The sequence below is a fragment of the Gymnogyps californianus genome, chromosome 23, assembly GCF_018139145.2.
Source record: "Gymnogyps californianus isolate 813 chromosome 23, ASM1813914v2, whole genome shotgun sequence".
In the NCBI taxonomy this organism is placed as follows: Eukaryota; Metazoa; Chordata; class Aves; order Accipitriformes; family Cathartidae; genus Gymnogyps; species Gymnogyps californianus.
The window spans coordinates 3,116,666-3,131,777 of NC_059493.1; the positions used below are offsets into that span (position 1 = coordinate 3,116,666).

Consider the following 15,112-nt stretch of genomic DNA (forward strand, 5'->3'; position numbering starts at 1 on the left):
CCCTCCTTAGCCAAACAGTTTCTTGTGTGTAGTTTTTTTCCATCAGTCTCACCAGTCCTTGGTACATCATTGCTCCTCCAAACAAGCACAGAATTGCCAATATCTCTTTGAAAACATATTCCCCCAAAATAGTTCTAGTTTTAACATAGAAGGAGATAGAATGTTGTTTTATAACATCAAATAATTCTATCTCACTGCTAAGCGGGGAGGAGAACAAACAGCAAGTATTAAAATTTAACATGTATGAAGAGATACATAACCCATAAGGAAACAGAAGATTGACAGACTAGTGCTTTCCTGGAAAAAGGTGTTTACAAATAATCTTTTTTTATTAAAGTAAAGGTTTAGGGGATAAGGCAGCTCTCATTCTGTCCTTTAAACAATTGTACCAGTCAGCCCTTGATGTTTGAGTGTGTGGCATCAGTGCAAGTGGGATGTTTCCATTGACAGCCCTGTCTCACTGCCAGTTCGTACTTTATTTCTTATCTCCTCTCTCCCCTAAGCAGCTACCGTTACGCTCTTGGATCAAAGCGCTGGTTTTAGATGAAGCACATCCATGAGAACATGGCTGAGGTGTAAGGACACGCGTGGAGCTCGTGGGACACCAAACCCCGGTGCCGGAGCACTGCCGAGCGGAGGCAACGGGGCAGAGAAGGCCCCAAATGCCCCTCGCACCCCTGGCCCGGGGCTGGGGACGGCCCTGCTGGGGGGTGCCTGGGCAGGAGGCCAGGGCTCTGCTCTTCTTTTATGGCAGAATTACTCCTTTTCTTGTCTTCTCAGCCATTTAACCCTTCTGTCAAGTCATTAATTAATTTTCTCTTTCTTTCTTTCTCTCTCTCTCCCCCCTTCTTTCTTTCCTTCTTTCCTTCTTTTTATTTTCTTTCTTTCCTTTCCTTTCCTTTGTTCCCCTTTTTCTTCCTTTCCTTTTTTATCTTTTTCTCTTTTTTTCTATTTTTCTTTTTCTTTTTATCTTTTTATCTTTCCTTTTCTTTGTCTTCTCTTTCCTTTCCCTTTCCCCCTTTTCCTTTTCCGCCTTTTCCTTTTCCTTTTTCCTTTCCCTTTCCCCCTTTCCTTTTCCTTTTTTTCCTCTTCCTCTTCCTTTCCTTTTCCTTTTTTCCCTTCTCCCTTTTCCTTTTCCTCCTCCTCTTCGTCTTCCTTTTCCTTTTTCCCCTTCTCCCTCTTTCCTCGCCCCCCGCCCCTCGCCCCCGGCCCGGTGCCCCCCCCAGCACCCCGACCCCCCCCCCCCCCCCCAGCACCCCGGCCAGCTCCCGCCGCTCCCCCGCCCCGTGTCGGGGCGCTCCCGGCGGGCGGGGCCCGGCGCGGCGGCGCTATATCAGCGCATGCGCGGCTGGGGCGCGGGGCCGGGACGGCGGAGAAGATGGCGGCGGTGCGGGCGGTGCGGGGGCTGGTGAACGGCGCCGGGCCCGGCGGGCCGCGGGAGCAGGTGGCGGCCCTCACCCGCGACTACCTCTCCCAGCCGCGCCTCAGTGAGTGCGGGGGCGGCGGGCGGGCTCCCCGGGACGCCGCCGCAGAGGCGCTGCGGAGGGTGGGCCCGGATCGGGGGCGAGCGCCCGCTGGGCCGCACGCAGGCCGGGCTGCCCCGCAGCCGGGCCGGCCGCAGCTCCGGCGGCGGGCGGGAGAGGCCGACAGCCTGGGCCGCTCCTTGCGGCAGAGCCGGCCTCCCCGAGCCCGGGCCCTCCTTCGGGTGCAGGCGCCGGGCTGGCCTGGGGGTGTGCGGGGGGGGGTTCGGGAGGGCTGCAGGCCGGTGCCCTGCTCGAGCTGGGCTTTGAATTGCGCCGGGTGCTGCAGTGGTGCTTTTCACGGCTTTGTCCTGCGTGAACACTTAAATTAGTCACACGCTGGAACCACGAGCCTGTTGCCCACTGGGTAACATAGGCCATTTCGGTGTCCTTTGTGAAAAACTGACGTTTTTAGCAGGAACTGAAAATTACTGTAAGTTGTGGGTGGTGCTGTGGCTTCTGTTCCTTTAAAATGAAGTTGAGAAATCTGATGGAAAAGGGGAAATACAACAGCCTTGTAAAAAACCCTTTATTGCAGTGTAGTAGGGGGAGAGTCAAAGTTGTTTGAAGGTGCATTTTTTTCTGGCCTTTTTTTGATCTAGGTGGTAATTACATGAGTGACGCTACCTGTACACCTAAATAGCGTGAGTACTTACAGGGTGGTAGCCAGGGAGCTTCTCTGCTATGGTTTCTTTGAAAATGTCAGTGTGGTTTGAAAGCCAAATCGATCATTACCATTCCTGCTCCCCCAAGTCTGCTGCTGTGCTGTACGCTGGAGTGGAGGCTTCCATCAAGGTTGGAGCCAAGGTGACTTCATATTCAATAATTCATGTTTTTCTATGTAGATTTTGGCTTTTGCCCAAACTGACATTGCTTGCAAGCTGGATATGAAAAACATTTCAGTTGCTTTTGGTTTGTCATAGAACTGGTTGATCTTATTGGAAACAGCGATTTTGAGTCAGTGGCGAGCAGCTTTCAAGGGGAATTGATGCTGATTGATGTCAAGGAAATGTTTTCTTGTGGACAAAGCAAGGAGTGTAAGCCCTTTCCCGTTGACTGAGGAGGAAGTGCTCATGAGACAGTCATGAGATGAAATGCTTTGCTCAAGATGATGTTTTCCATTTCTTGTAGACAGTGGGCTGCAAACACTTGCAGTCTAAGCAGAATCCTCTTTGTAGCATAATGTCTGTGTAATTCTCCTTGCTCAGGTGAAAGGAGCAGGCCAGTTTGTGCTTTTGATTAAGACTAATTCAGGGACATATGTCTCAGGGTGTTTAGCAGGATTTTGACAAGAGTAAAACTGAGAAATAGGGGTTCTAGCCTTAGACCATCTTATATACACAGTGACCTGCAAACCTTATCTAATGCAGTTTTGATTATTGCCGATAAAGAGATTACATTGCAACAGTTCATGCTGTTTGTTTAAGTGTAAATACCACATTGTTGACAGTCTAGCCAACACAGGGTAAGTGTGCCAAACCTGGGCAGACTGGAGTGTCTAAGCCAGATGATTCCCTGTGGCCTGGTGCTGGTGGAATTTGTGATCTTAGTACCACGAGTGCCTGTTTCCTCTGCCTCGTAGCGGTGTCTCTCCTGTTCTGCAAATGGCTCCGCTTGCTCATTTTTCCCTCCCAGGGATAAGTGATTAACAGTCACTCTCTTGGTCACTGCTCCTTGTGATACTGATAAAGCTTTGACTCAATGTTGCTTTTATCTGTGGATCAAGTGATGCTGGGCTCTAGCTGGGATGCTAGTACGTCCTTAGAGCCACACAGGAGGACTGTTTACTGCATTTCCACAGATTTTCCACTGGGCTGATAGCAGAGTGATGAATTCTGGGCACGTGGTACCTCAGAAGTTGTATGTAGTGCTCATGCTTGAGCTGTGATCTTTAAGACATGAGCCTTCTGGTGAGCTGGGTAGCTGTGGCCTTCTATCAGGTGTCAGTCCTTAAGTCAAGCCAGGATAACCTGAGAGTAGGAGGAGTTTGGCTAAGGTGAAATTCAGCCTTTTACAGTATAATGCATTGACCTTTTCTTGGGAGACAGGAAAGGTATTATAAGGTTTCCTCCTAGCAGTGTGCCAAAAAACACAACTTACTGTCGAAGCTCTGCTGATCAGCTTTTGAGCATGAGATCTGTTTGCTTTGCTAAGTCCAGGCTTTCATGTGGGCTGTTTCAGTGTCATGGAGCAGGACATTTCTGTGGTAAAAAAAAAAAAAGCCTAGAAGTTGAGTATTGATATTAAGGTCTTCTCACCATTTGTTGGACATAAATTGCAGTGGTACCTTCTTTATCACAAATTACAGATGTTGTTGTCCCTGCTTTTTAAAGATCTTGCAACTGTATATTTTTCTTAGCTTAAAATGTCAACTCTACAATGTATGGGTGTTTCTGGGGGCATTCAAATTATCCCCAGATATAGACTTGCATCAGTGAGTTTCTGTGACAGACAAGAAAACGGCAATAATCATACATCTTAATGTTACCTCAGGTGCTTTGCAATTAATGGCAAAAAATGCTGGCAACACAATTCAGTGCATAATCCTTCTTGTAGAGCTCATAATAAACATAGAGGTGGTACAGAGCTGGGCTCAAAATCTGCAAACCTGAGACTGGTGATAGGAATGAAACTTTGAAAACTTCATGTAGGATATTTCTGATGTTCTGAGGAAGTACCTGACTTGTGGCTTGCTTTCTTTCAGCTTATAAAACTGTATCGGGTGTGAATGGTCCCCTGGTTATCTTGGATCAAGTTAAGGTAAAGTTTCAGATTCTTAATGAATAAAGCTTTTTGAGGGAGAGCTTACAAGAAAAGCTGTGACAGGCTAAATCCAGACTGTTGTGAAATTCATGGGTACACTGAGCAATTTTAATACAAGATATGTTTCTGACTGCTGAGATAAATGAGACTACGCAAATTGCTGTAAAGCTAAGGAGAGTTGTCCATGTCCTGGAAGAAAGGGAGAGTTGTTGAGACTGTTGGGGGAAAGAAAGGAAACAGTGTTGCAGTTTCACCAAAATCCCCAAAATGTCTTCTGAAGTTGAAGGCAGAAGCATATCTATTGACTTTGTTCTTGGCCTTTTTGTTACCAAAGCTTAAGTGCTCTGTAAAAGGGAACTGTAAACAGTTTTGGCTTGTTTTCAAATTACTGGGAAGTTACTGTTGAAGGCAAGCAACTGATGCTATGCGCGGGGAAAAGCCAGCTTTTTCTTCTTATTGTCAGACGCTGCATCGTGGCTTTCTATTAGTGTGTCAGGACTACTAGGGTGTTTAGAACGGGTTCTGTCAGGTCTTTCTGCAGCCTGCAACTCTGAGCAAATGTTGTATAGTCCCTGTAAAAATGGCTTTAGCCTGATAAATTTTAATTGCCTTGGAATGAGTTTTGTTCTGATGATAAAATTATTTTTAAAAATAATTGAGTAGTTGCTAAGCTTAAGCTTGCTTGAAACTGGTAACTTTTGTTTCGTGACTGTTCTTCTGGATTTTAATGCTTTCCACCATCTTTGTTGCTCATCTTCAGTTTCCTAGGTACGCAGAGATTGTCCACTTGACTCTTCCTGATGGCACAAGAAGAAGCGGGCAGGTTCTGGAAGTCAGTGGCTCCAAAGCTGTGGTTCAGGTACGACTAGGGACAGGAGTGTCTCTTGTTGCAACAGAAAAATATTTTATTAATCAGCATGTGTCTGAGCAATGTCAAATCTATCTTGTGATATGTTCTTTTGGTACTGTAAATTAAAAAAAAAAATCACCTACTTATTCATGCCACTTGCACTTGGTATAATTTTAGAAGATTGAAACTGGAGTACAGTGATGTTTTATTTGCATTCCCCCATAGATTTCTTTGCTGCTAGATTAAAGGAATTGTACTGTAATTGTACAGTATTAGATTCAAGATCAGCTCCTGTGCTGTGTGGATGCAGGTGTTTCTTCTAAGCAGCTGTTTCTTGTTAATATTAATTCTTCTTATCTGAAGAACTTTACCCTGTTGGCAAAGGGAAATACTTGAGATCAAAGGAATGGTACTGGGTTTGTTGGTTGCTGCTGATACCCTTCATGAATTTTGTTTAAAGCAGGTTTTTATGTGATGTTTTGTACTAGCAAGCTGCTCTTGAAATCCTTTGCTTGCAGAGGACTGCCTTGGTTTTCTGCCCTGTGGCTGATCAAGTTCTCAACCTGTGAAGCAGCATTCAAGTGTGTTATTTTGTAAAGCACAATACTTACTCCTTTTTCCTGTGTGTTTTTTTTCTTCTGGTATATTTACAGGTATTCGAAGGAACTTCAGGTATTGATGCTAAGAAAACGTCTTGTGAGTTTACTGGGGATATTCTTCGAACCCCTGTCTCTGAGGATATGCTTGGTAAGTACTTGCATCTTGCTTTGAAGAATGAACAGACTTATCACATGCTAACTTATTTTCACAGTATTTTACATTTTGATTTTATTGCTGTTTCTTGTAGGCAGAGTATTTAATGGATCAGGAAAACCTATAGACAGAGGCCCCATTGTTTTGGCTGAAGATTTCCTTGACATAATGGGTATGTTCTTAATCCATTTCTGGTATGGAGTTAAAGACAAATCTGGTGTTTCTGATTTCTGAATGTTACAATAGATTTGGTTTTGAACATAGGAACTAACTGGTAGGGGGACTTTAATCTTATTTTTAAGTATGTGTGTGGCATCAAACTCAAATAAAATTTACACAAGTGCAGGACAATGAGGTAGCAGAAAATAACTGTTTTCTGTAATGCTTACAAGCTGTTCTTTGAAGTATTTGTAGACTATCTTAATTATACAGCCTCCAGAGATAGAAAGCTAATAACCTGACAGGCTTTTCTTGAAAGCACTCTTACCATTTACATGACCACAGAATGCCAGAGTCTGGGGATCTACAAAAGGCTCAGGTTTGACCAGGCACATCTAAAGATCTCTAGGCCTAACGGTGGGGTTTGCACCTTTTGACTTGAGCCTTACGTCAGTGCTCAGGGTCAGTGGTAGTTTGATCAAGCTTCAGACATGTACATGGAATAACATGCGTTCTCTTAAAAAATGAACAGGTCAGCCAATCAATCCCCAGTGTCGTATCTATCCAGAAGAAATGATTCAGACTGGCATTTCTGCTATAGATGGTATGAACAGTATTGCCAGGGGGCAGAAGATCCCCATATTCTCAGCTGCTGGCTTGCCCCACAATGAGGTGAGTACTCAAAGCTACTCTCTAAAGAGTTAGTGGCTTGCATTTCACTGGGGTTAAAAAGTAAACTAAGTTAAATTCTGGTCTGTGTAATAGCATCAAATATACAGACGGACTGAAACATTTTTTTCCCTAGATTGCAGCTCAGATATGTCGCCAAGCTGGCTTGGTGAAGAAATCCAAAGATGTGATGGACTACAGTGAAGAAAACTTTGCCATTGTGTTTGCTGCTATGGGTGTAAGTCAATGTTATTGGAGGAAAATGATGCTTGAGTAATAAATAAGACAATGCTGAGAGTAGCTGAAGTATTCTAAGTAGGTCTTACGTATATAACTAAACAGTGCTAAATTGGCTGGCTGAATGGCTGAAAATCCCAAATGGCCAGAAGTACTGTAACAGTGTGTGTCTGATCAGGATAAAGTATCTTAAACTTAAAACCTCTAGCCTGGAATTCTAGAAATAACTCATTCTGTTGGGAATGTAGAGGAGTCTTCATGATACAGGGAGCTTTGCTTATGGATTATTAAGGAGATGTTTAGACCTTAATATGATGCAATATGTAGTAACCTAAAATCTGGTCTGGAACTGATGCCTTAATATTGTGATGTAGGTGAACATGGAAACTGCTCGGTTCTTCAAATCAGACTTTGAGGAAAATGGGTCCATGGACAATGTGTGTCTGTTCCTGAATTTGGCCAATGATCCAACGTAAGTAGGATCCCAGGTTGGTTGGGAAAAGGCTGAGAAGTACAAGTAAACTGGAAGCTGAAGCCTCACTGGTGTCCTGCCAGATGTTGCTTAGGTTGACATTTTGCAGCAAAGTTGCATGTGAAATGCTGGTACTCCAGTTGGTGCACGTAGCAGATTTTCAGAGGATTTTAAAGTATTTGTAACTTCAAACTGTTACCTTGCAGCCTTAAAGCACTTGTCATAAATAATGCCATACTGTTCTATTTCAGCATTGAACGGATTATCACACCTCGTCTAGCTCTAACAACAGCAGAGTTCTTGGCATATCAGTGTGAGAAGCATGTGTTGGTCATTCTGACAGACATGAGCTCCTATGCTGAAGCTCTGCGAGAGGTACGTGTTTATTAACTCGCATGCTGGGTGTTGGCAGAAGGGGTTTGTAATATAAAGTGAGAATGTAAACTTCTGCTCAAGCTGTTACAATTAGTATTCATTACCATGTTCTTAAATAGCCAGTGAGGCTTTTAGTTATTCATTGGTTGTCTAGGATTATGTTCAGCAGTCAAACAGCTATTGCTTCTGTGATAGCTATGCTTATTTGACTGGTGGCATTCAGCAGTTTGATATTATAGTTTCTGATTTGCCTTGGCATCTTGTCTTGTCATACATGGTTGTGGTGACATACTTCTCCTAACAGGGCTTTGTGTGGCTGTATTTTGGTATTGCCTGCAGGAAGAGATACTTTAAGTTGCTGGTGTAGCTTAATTAGGGGAGACAGCAGGTCTGTGTGAGTGATCTGACTTCTTGGAAACGTTTTTCTGGATTGCCTCAGGTTTCAGCAGCTAGAGAGGAAGTGCCTGGCCGTCGTGGTTTCCCAGGTTACATGTACACTGACTTGGCTACTATATATGAGCGTGCTGGGCGTGTGGAAGGCAGAAATGGTTCCATTACTCAGATTCCTATTCTTACCATGCCCAATGATGGTGAGTTATTTTCAAGTGTTTTTAATAAATAGCACTTTAAAGGACTCCTTTGGAGCAACCTGCCTTTTTTTGGACACACAGCAAGATAAGAGGTCCTGTGGCCTTTAGGTTTCCATTTGAATATTGCAGTTCTAGGCTGCCTTCTCTGTCTGTATTGCTAGTAGAAGTGCTTTGCCAATTTCAGACTTCAGGACTGTTCTCCAGCCCTCTAGCAGGAGTGCTTCCAGCTCTAATCCTTGCACAAGAGCACTTAGTGATATATGGGGGTACTAACTGATGGTATTTTGCTTTAGAAGTCACTTAACTGCAAAAAGCTGCTGCATCAGTGCTAGAATGGATATAAAAAGTCTGAAAACTGTCAAACCATTTTTCCCACAGATATTACTCATCCTATCCCTGACTTGACTGGATACATCACTGAGGGACAAATCTACGTGGATAGGCAGCTGCATAACAGACAGGTATGTACCACACCGGTTAGAACATATTTAAGATTACTCTGTAGTTTTTGAAGTATTAATGTTGAAATTCTTGGATGTCTTTTTCCTCCAGATTTACCCGCCTATTAATGTCTTGCCCTCCTTGTCTCGACTGATGAAGTCAGCTATTGGGGAGGGTATGACCAGGAAGGATCATGCAGATGTGTCCAACCAACTGGTATGTAAAAACCTTTTCAGAGAAGCAGAGACATATTTCAAATACGCCTTTTACTAAACAGCCTGTAAAGGGCCTGCCAAACAGCTGCAATCCAGAACACTCCTGAGGTGCTTTAAAAGCATTGACTTGAGTGCTTACTGTAGTCAAGTGAGACCCTTTGTTTGGGTTTGGACAGAAACCATTACATGGATGATCGCGGTAAAAGCACTTCTGTTTCTGTCCCTTCTAGTATGCCTGCTATGCCATTGGAAAGGATGTGCAGGCTATGAAGGCTGTAGTTGGTGAGGAAGCTCTTACCTCAGATGATCTTCTTTATCTGGAGTTTCTGCAGAAGTTTGAGAAGAACTTCATTGCTCAGGGTAAGTGTTTCAAGAACATCACAGTATGCAATAGCACCTAGAAGATCTTGTTCTCAGATCTGCTTGGTGGTGAGACACTTTCCTGCCCGGTATTTCAGTCTGTGGTGGCTTTCTGCAGGTCCTTATGAAAATCGCACTGTTTATGAGACCTTGGACATTGGATGGCAGCTTTTGCGAATCTTCCCCAAGGAGATGTTGAAGAGAATTCCTCAGACAACGCTGGCTGAGTTCTATCCTCGAGATTCGACTGCAAAACACTAGCCACAGCTTCATCTCTAACTCCTTGCTCTGTGAAATGCTGTTTGTTTTCTTTTTTTCATGTGTTGGTGTTTACTTGTCGCCCTTACAATTAAAACCAAGAATAGGTGACATTTGTGCCAGTGTTCCAATGTACACTGATACCAGCTTTTAAAATATCCCTTCTTCCAAAGCCTGGATCTTCAGGAAAATATTTAGGCCAGCTCTTAGAAATGTGCAATAGCTATCATGAAGCTTGTTTCTTGAACTGGACCTTTTGTAGACATTTCAAGGGAATGTCTGAGGATTACCAGAAATTGCAAATCTTTACTTTCAAGCCAGAAGCACGTGGTTTAGAAAACATGAAAGAGCAAATGCGACTTCCTTTGTCCAAAGCATCTGCTCAGTCTGATCACATGCAGTTGCCATGCTGCTGGTAGAACAGATGGCACGCTGCTGTCCTGCTGTTGTGCCTGAAGACCAGGCTAATATGTGGAAAGCGTAGTGCGTGACAACATACCTTTCTGAAAAATGAAAGTCACTGATTTTTAAACTGTGGCTTAAGATTCTTAAAGGTATGCATGAACTGAGGGCAGTAGTAGGCATGCTAGGTGCTTTTCCACTAGCAAAGGGCCTTTTCAGAGGTCACAGGCCAGTGGGTTGCTACCTGAAGGTAGCATGGTGAGGCTTAATTACTGAATTAAAGGTTTTTAAATTGAAGTTTGCAGAGTAAGGTTCCTACTTACCCTTTTTTTCCTTTGAATTCTGGAAATGCCAGAGACACACAACAGCAGCTAAAGTGTTCTGAGATCAGTAGTGTCCCAATGGGCAAAACTGTAGGTAATTCAAGGCTTTGTGCTGCTACTGAAGGGGATTATATGAGATGTGAAAAAGTCTCTTATACCTGACACAGTTGTACTGGTGGGAGGTCAGCTTTTAAAGTATGTCTTGTACTAAACGACGCAACAGGAGAAAGCAACTTCATGTGTGAATGGGTATTTTGAATTCTGTTATGAAGCATGCTGTAGGTGGCACTGGGTCCTGAGTCGTGTTTGAAACTGTTGTGGTTTGCACTCCAGGCACAGATTTGGCTAGCCAGGAGAGCTCAGCATTCCCAAACACTGCAAACTTGGCTAGTCAATTCAGTGTTGTGTTTTTCAAATTGGTTCAGATGAGGCTCCAAGCCCAGTGCTGGCAGGCTTTCTTGCTGTTTTCCAGGCTTAATGTAGTCTAAGCTCTGGTCTAGCTAACCAAAGCATGTTGCACCCCTCTAGACGCCTTCAGTGCTTGTCTAGGAAGGTGCGAACATGACTTGAACGATAGTGTACTAATTCCAGCTTTCCCTGACGTCTCCTATGTGCAGTTCTTTCTAGTTTGTTCAGTGTTCTCTGTAACTTGGGCGCAATAGCAACTTTATTCCAGTGCATTCCACCCTAAAGCTGTGTCAAGTCTATTTTTCTTGAGGTAGGGATGGGAGGTTGGAAGTGTTGGCATGAGAATACTTTAATGTAGAGAATATCTAAATAAATTAAGTATGGAAAGTGTTGAACAAAATGGAAGCTTTTGTGATTCTGTGGCTGAAAACAACTTCAGGTCTTTCAGCAGTGGCTAAGATGTCCTTTGCCACTGGGGATGCTGTTTACATGAGTGAAAATACTTTGTAACGTGCTGAAAACACTTTTCACTTCCATTTCCAGGTGTGCAGTGAGGCCCACGTGAGCCACCCCCGCATTGTTGCTAGAGCGGGTTGCTTTTGTTGATCAGGACTTGGCCTTCAGCTTCAGGACTGGATGCTTTGTGCGGGTGGAGCGGGCGGGTGGTGCAGTCACGGGTAAAGGCTTTGCAGGAATGTTGGAGGGTGATGTGATACCACTGTTCCACGCGCATCGCAACGGGTAGTTTGCAGTAGAGGAGGCTAGGAAACCTTAAAAGGCTTCTTGAAAATGAGCTTAGGCATATGGGTGACTTTAAATTTTCTGTATGAACAGTATGACGAAGGGTGAGGGGGGCCTGGGTAGGTTTATTCAGGTATTCTGTGTAGACAGCCTGGGGTGTGACTGCTGAAATTCCTGGTGTCAGTTGCCCTCCATGAATTAACTGCTGTAAGAGTTTCCCGGCGCTGAGGATGCAGCATGGCTGGTGAAGGTGAGAGACTGAGGCCGGTGTGAAACGGGGGGATCCAGGGTTCTTCCTGATGTACTCCAGAGAGCGGAGGGAAACCCAAACACACCTTCCTTTGCTGAACAATGTGCATGTCAAAACCAGTCACTTCATGAAGGGAAGAAAGCACCTTTCCTTTCTGCTGATTTTGCTGTTCATCTTTAAAGAGCCCTGCCCTGATGTGCTGAGCTGCGCCGACACCGTCTCTGTAAACAGTTTGTTCTGACTGATAAAAGCCTGAGGCTGTCTCAGGTCTTCTCCCATTAAATGTTGTGCTATGTGCTATGCTGTAATTCAGGCTGTTTCTCGTACAGAAGTACAAGTCCTTGAGGTAGTAAAGACACTAGCTCATTTTTTAAAAAACTCATTTAAATGTCCAAGCTGGTTCCTGCAGTATGTTTTTCACCAGTAGAGACACTGTTACAAATCGCATATCCTCAGGATTAATAATGGCTTTGATTGTCCCACAGAGCACGAAAGACTGTTTGTCTAATGTGGTGGAGGAAGAGGAAGGAGGATCCAGTATGCTTAAAAACATGTCTGATGGCTTAAAAAAAGTTGGGACAAGGGCTTTTGACTTTTTCTACCCATTTACCCCCTCAGTTACAGTCCCTCTGTCTTGAGGGAGAGCCTGTGGTTAGGGCACGGGAATAACTTCATGAACAGATGGCAGGCGTCGGCGCTCAGTAACACAGGTTTTGAAAATGTCAGTAAGAGGAGAAATTCCAAAGTCCGGTGAATTCCTGAAATCCTTCAGCAGGTGACAGGTTCTGGGGACAAAGGTTGAACAAGCATTCCCGAGGGTGGGCGAGTGCTGCGGAGCGAGGCAGCTGCCTCTCATGAGGTACCTGCAAGTGTCTGCATATGGATAACATGGCTCCTGAAATGTGCATGTGTTACAGAGCAAAGCAAAAGGAATTCTGCAATTTATAAGAATATTCATAGCAATTAAGCTCTACTAATTTGCAGCTGATGGGAGCAAAGGGGAAAGAATGAGATCTATTCTGTGGATCAGGGCAGGCTGGTGAGCAGCTCTGATGCACAGGCAAGCCATCAACGATAGCGTGGCTCATCCGGGCCAGACAAAGGTTTGGGATGAATATAAATAGCGAGGATGGCTTTGTGCCAGGGGTAAAATAGCTGTTGTCTGCAGCACATGGGAGCTGTGTGCTCAGCCTACGTTGCGGGGAGAGGCTGGCTGGGCTGCGGCGAGCGCGGTGCTGGATGGAGCGTGGCAGCCACGCAGCGGCACTGCACGCCCGGCCAGGAGCGAGCGGAGAGGGGATGGAGCGAGCTGCTGCTTGTCAGCTCCCCAATCGGTTGTGTTGCTGCAGTCTAGAAGGACAAGGCTGTTTCAGATCCTGTATCACCTAGAAATAAGATTATTTTTCAATTAAATATTTAGCCATGCAAGAACTGCTTCAGAAATTATCAGACCTGCTGGAAGCAGCAGTGCTTGGATGACGCTGACTGTAAATGCACTGAGGTTTTGAACGGTGCTTGCGGGGACCGGGGTAGGGCTGGCTCCGGTTCGCTTAGCTTTGTAAGGTCAAGGGAGAAGGTTGTGCTTATAGGCACAAAACCAGCCTGCTGAGGCTCTTCAGCTCTTATCTGGGGGAGTTAATTCAGGCTGGCTTGGTGCTTAAACCTCTAGGACCTCTGGTTTAATGAGGCATGTATGTCTGGCAGAGGTTTGGTGGCGGCATCCAGCTCTGACCTGCCCCTTCTGTTCCCTGGACTCGCGTGCGCGAGCGGCCACGCTGCTCCTGGCTGGCAGTGACTCCCGCCGGGATCGCCGGGCATGCCTCAGCCTGCTCTCCTCCAGCTCCGGAGACTCGAAGCAGGGCAGAAATCTCTGCGTTGCTCCTGGTTTCATGCTCCCTGGCTCCTGGAGAAAATGCATCTGCCAACACAGGCACAGCATCGCTGTCACCCTGTGCACACCGGCAGGTTCCCAGGTTACAACATCCCCTGTCCTACAGACAAGAAGCTCCCAGGTAGGGAACAGCCTGAGCCTGGCACAGGGCCCTGTAGGAAAGGAAGGACAAAAATAGCTTTAGCTCCCATCAGCCGGAGGCCCCGGGAGCAGGCTGGGGCTTGCAGCACAGCTATTTTAGCACTGAGCCGTGAACATAGCCCTTTGCTGGGAAAATGGGGTGGGAAAGCAAAGGGTGCTCAGGGCTGGGAGGAAGGGGTGCCCCTCTGCATGGCGTCAGGCCGGGCTGTGCTGTGAGCCACCCTTGGGCTCTGTGTCCCTGCCCGGCCAGGAGCGAGCAGCTCCTGACATGGCGCTTAGCCGGATGCTAAACAAACAGCCCAATATTTCATGGTGTGGAGACAGCAGGTACCATGCTAAATGGGACGTGCTGATCCCCCAGCTGCTGCCTTAGTGCATTTACATGCTGTTTTCTCTTTTTTTTTTTTTTTTTTTTTGGTAATGACTAATGAGGACTGCCTGGGGGTCTTATCCCCTTTGCCAACTGATGTCAGCCAGTCGGGTCCCTCGGAGAAGCACACGCCAGCTGTCGGCTTATTTAGGAGGGGAGGAGAGCAAACATTGGACACATTTCCCCCACCCTGCCCCTTGGGTTTTCAGTTGGGACTGGCAGATGTAAGGCAGGGGAGCAGGCTGGTGGGGAGAGCTGCTGCAGGTTATTTGCACATCAAAAGCAGCTTTGCCTCCGACCCTCTATCACCCTGCGAGCACGAGGTGGCTCGATTTAATTGCTCTTTCAAAGGCAGCCCTGGTCTTGTCTCTGCTGAGATTTTAGGTCTGACTCTGCCCCCCATAGCCAGAAACTGGTGCAGTGGCACTGGGGTGTTAAAAGAAGATGCAAATCAGCTTTTCTCTGTCTTGAAGCTTATTTGCATCTGCTGATTAGTTCAACAACTAATTCAAACTCCTTCTGTTTGAGGACGGTTGGTGCTGGGGCAGCTGGAGCAGAGCTAACCCAAAGCACAGACGAAGCAGGGAACCCCAGTGACTGGGGGAGATGCACGAGCTGGTGCTGCTTCTCCTGTTTTGCCCCCCAACGCCTGAACCAACCGTGCCCCTCACGCTCGGACGCTTCCTCAGCCCTGGAGCCCCAGCACGCACTGATGCCATCCCATTCATGTTCAGCCTGCCACAGAGGAAGCACTGGGTATCACGAGGGAATGGCTTTACCCTGGTATTATCAGGGCTTTCTGCTCCTCCCTGAACGTGCCTCCTCTCGGGCATGAAGCAGCGGGGTTGCGGCAGGGATCGGGCTGCCCTGGCCATTGCTGTCCTCCACTGCTCAGCTTTCCGTGTGATCTCACAGCATCCTGAT

General features: G+C 46.0%; 1 protein-coding gene across 2 annotated transcripts; it reads left to right on the forward strand.

Moving 5' to 3' along the window:
- Positions 1-1,378: 1,378 nt before the first annotated feature.
- ATP6V1B2 (ATPase H+ transporting V1 subunit B2) lies at positions 1,379-9,773 on the forward strand. Of its 2 annotated transcripts, none has more exons than XM_050910216.1 (14): positions 1,379-1,487; positions 4,225-4,280; positions 5,044-5,142; positions 5,787-5,880; positions 5,981-6,058; positions 6,578-6,717; positions 6,851-6,952; positions 7,326-7,423; positions 7,675-7,798; positions 8,238-8,388; positions 8,767-8,849; positions 8,941-9,045; positions 9,275-9,404; positions 9,523-9,773. In XM_050910216.1, exons 1-14 carry the CDS (start codon positions 1,379-1,381, stop codon positions 9,663-9,665), a joined length of 1,512 nt encoding a protein of 503 aa, XP_050766173.1. In that variant the 3' UTR covers positions 9,666-9,773. The 2 variants fall into 2 exon arrangements, with proteins under 2 accessions (XP_050766173.1, XP_050766174.1); XM_050910217.1 differs by lacking the exon at positions 1,379-1,487 and adding an exon at positions 2,268-2,327.
- The last annotated feature ends 5,339 nt before the right edge of the window (positions 9,774-15,112 follow it).

Excerpts from the sequence above, each read along its gene's own strand:
- ATP6V1B2 (XM_050910216.1), top strand. The coding sequence starts at position 1,379 with ATGGCGGCGGTGCGGGCGGTGCGGGGGCTGGTGAACGGCGCCGGGCCC. Across the intron at positions 7,799-8,237 it reads ATGCTGAAGCTCTGCGAGAG|GTTTCAGCAGCTAGAGAGGA; the intron begins GTACGTGTTTAT and ends GGATTGCCTCAG. Across the intron at positions 9,046-9,274 it reads CAGATGTGTCCAACCAACTG|TATGCCTGCTATGCCATTGG; the intron begins GTATGTAAAAAC and ends TGTCCCTTCTAG.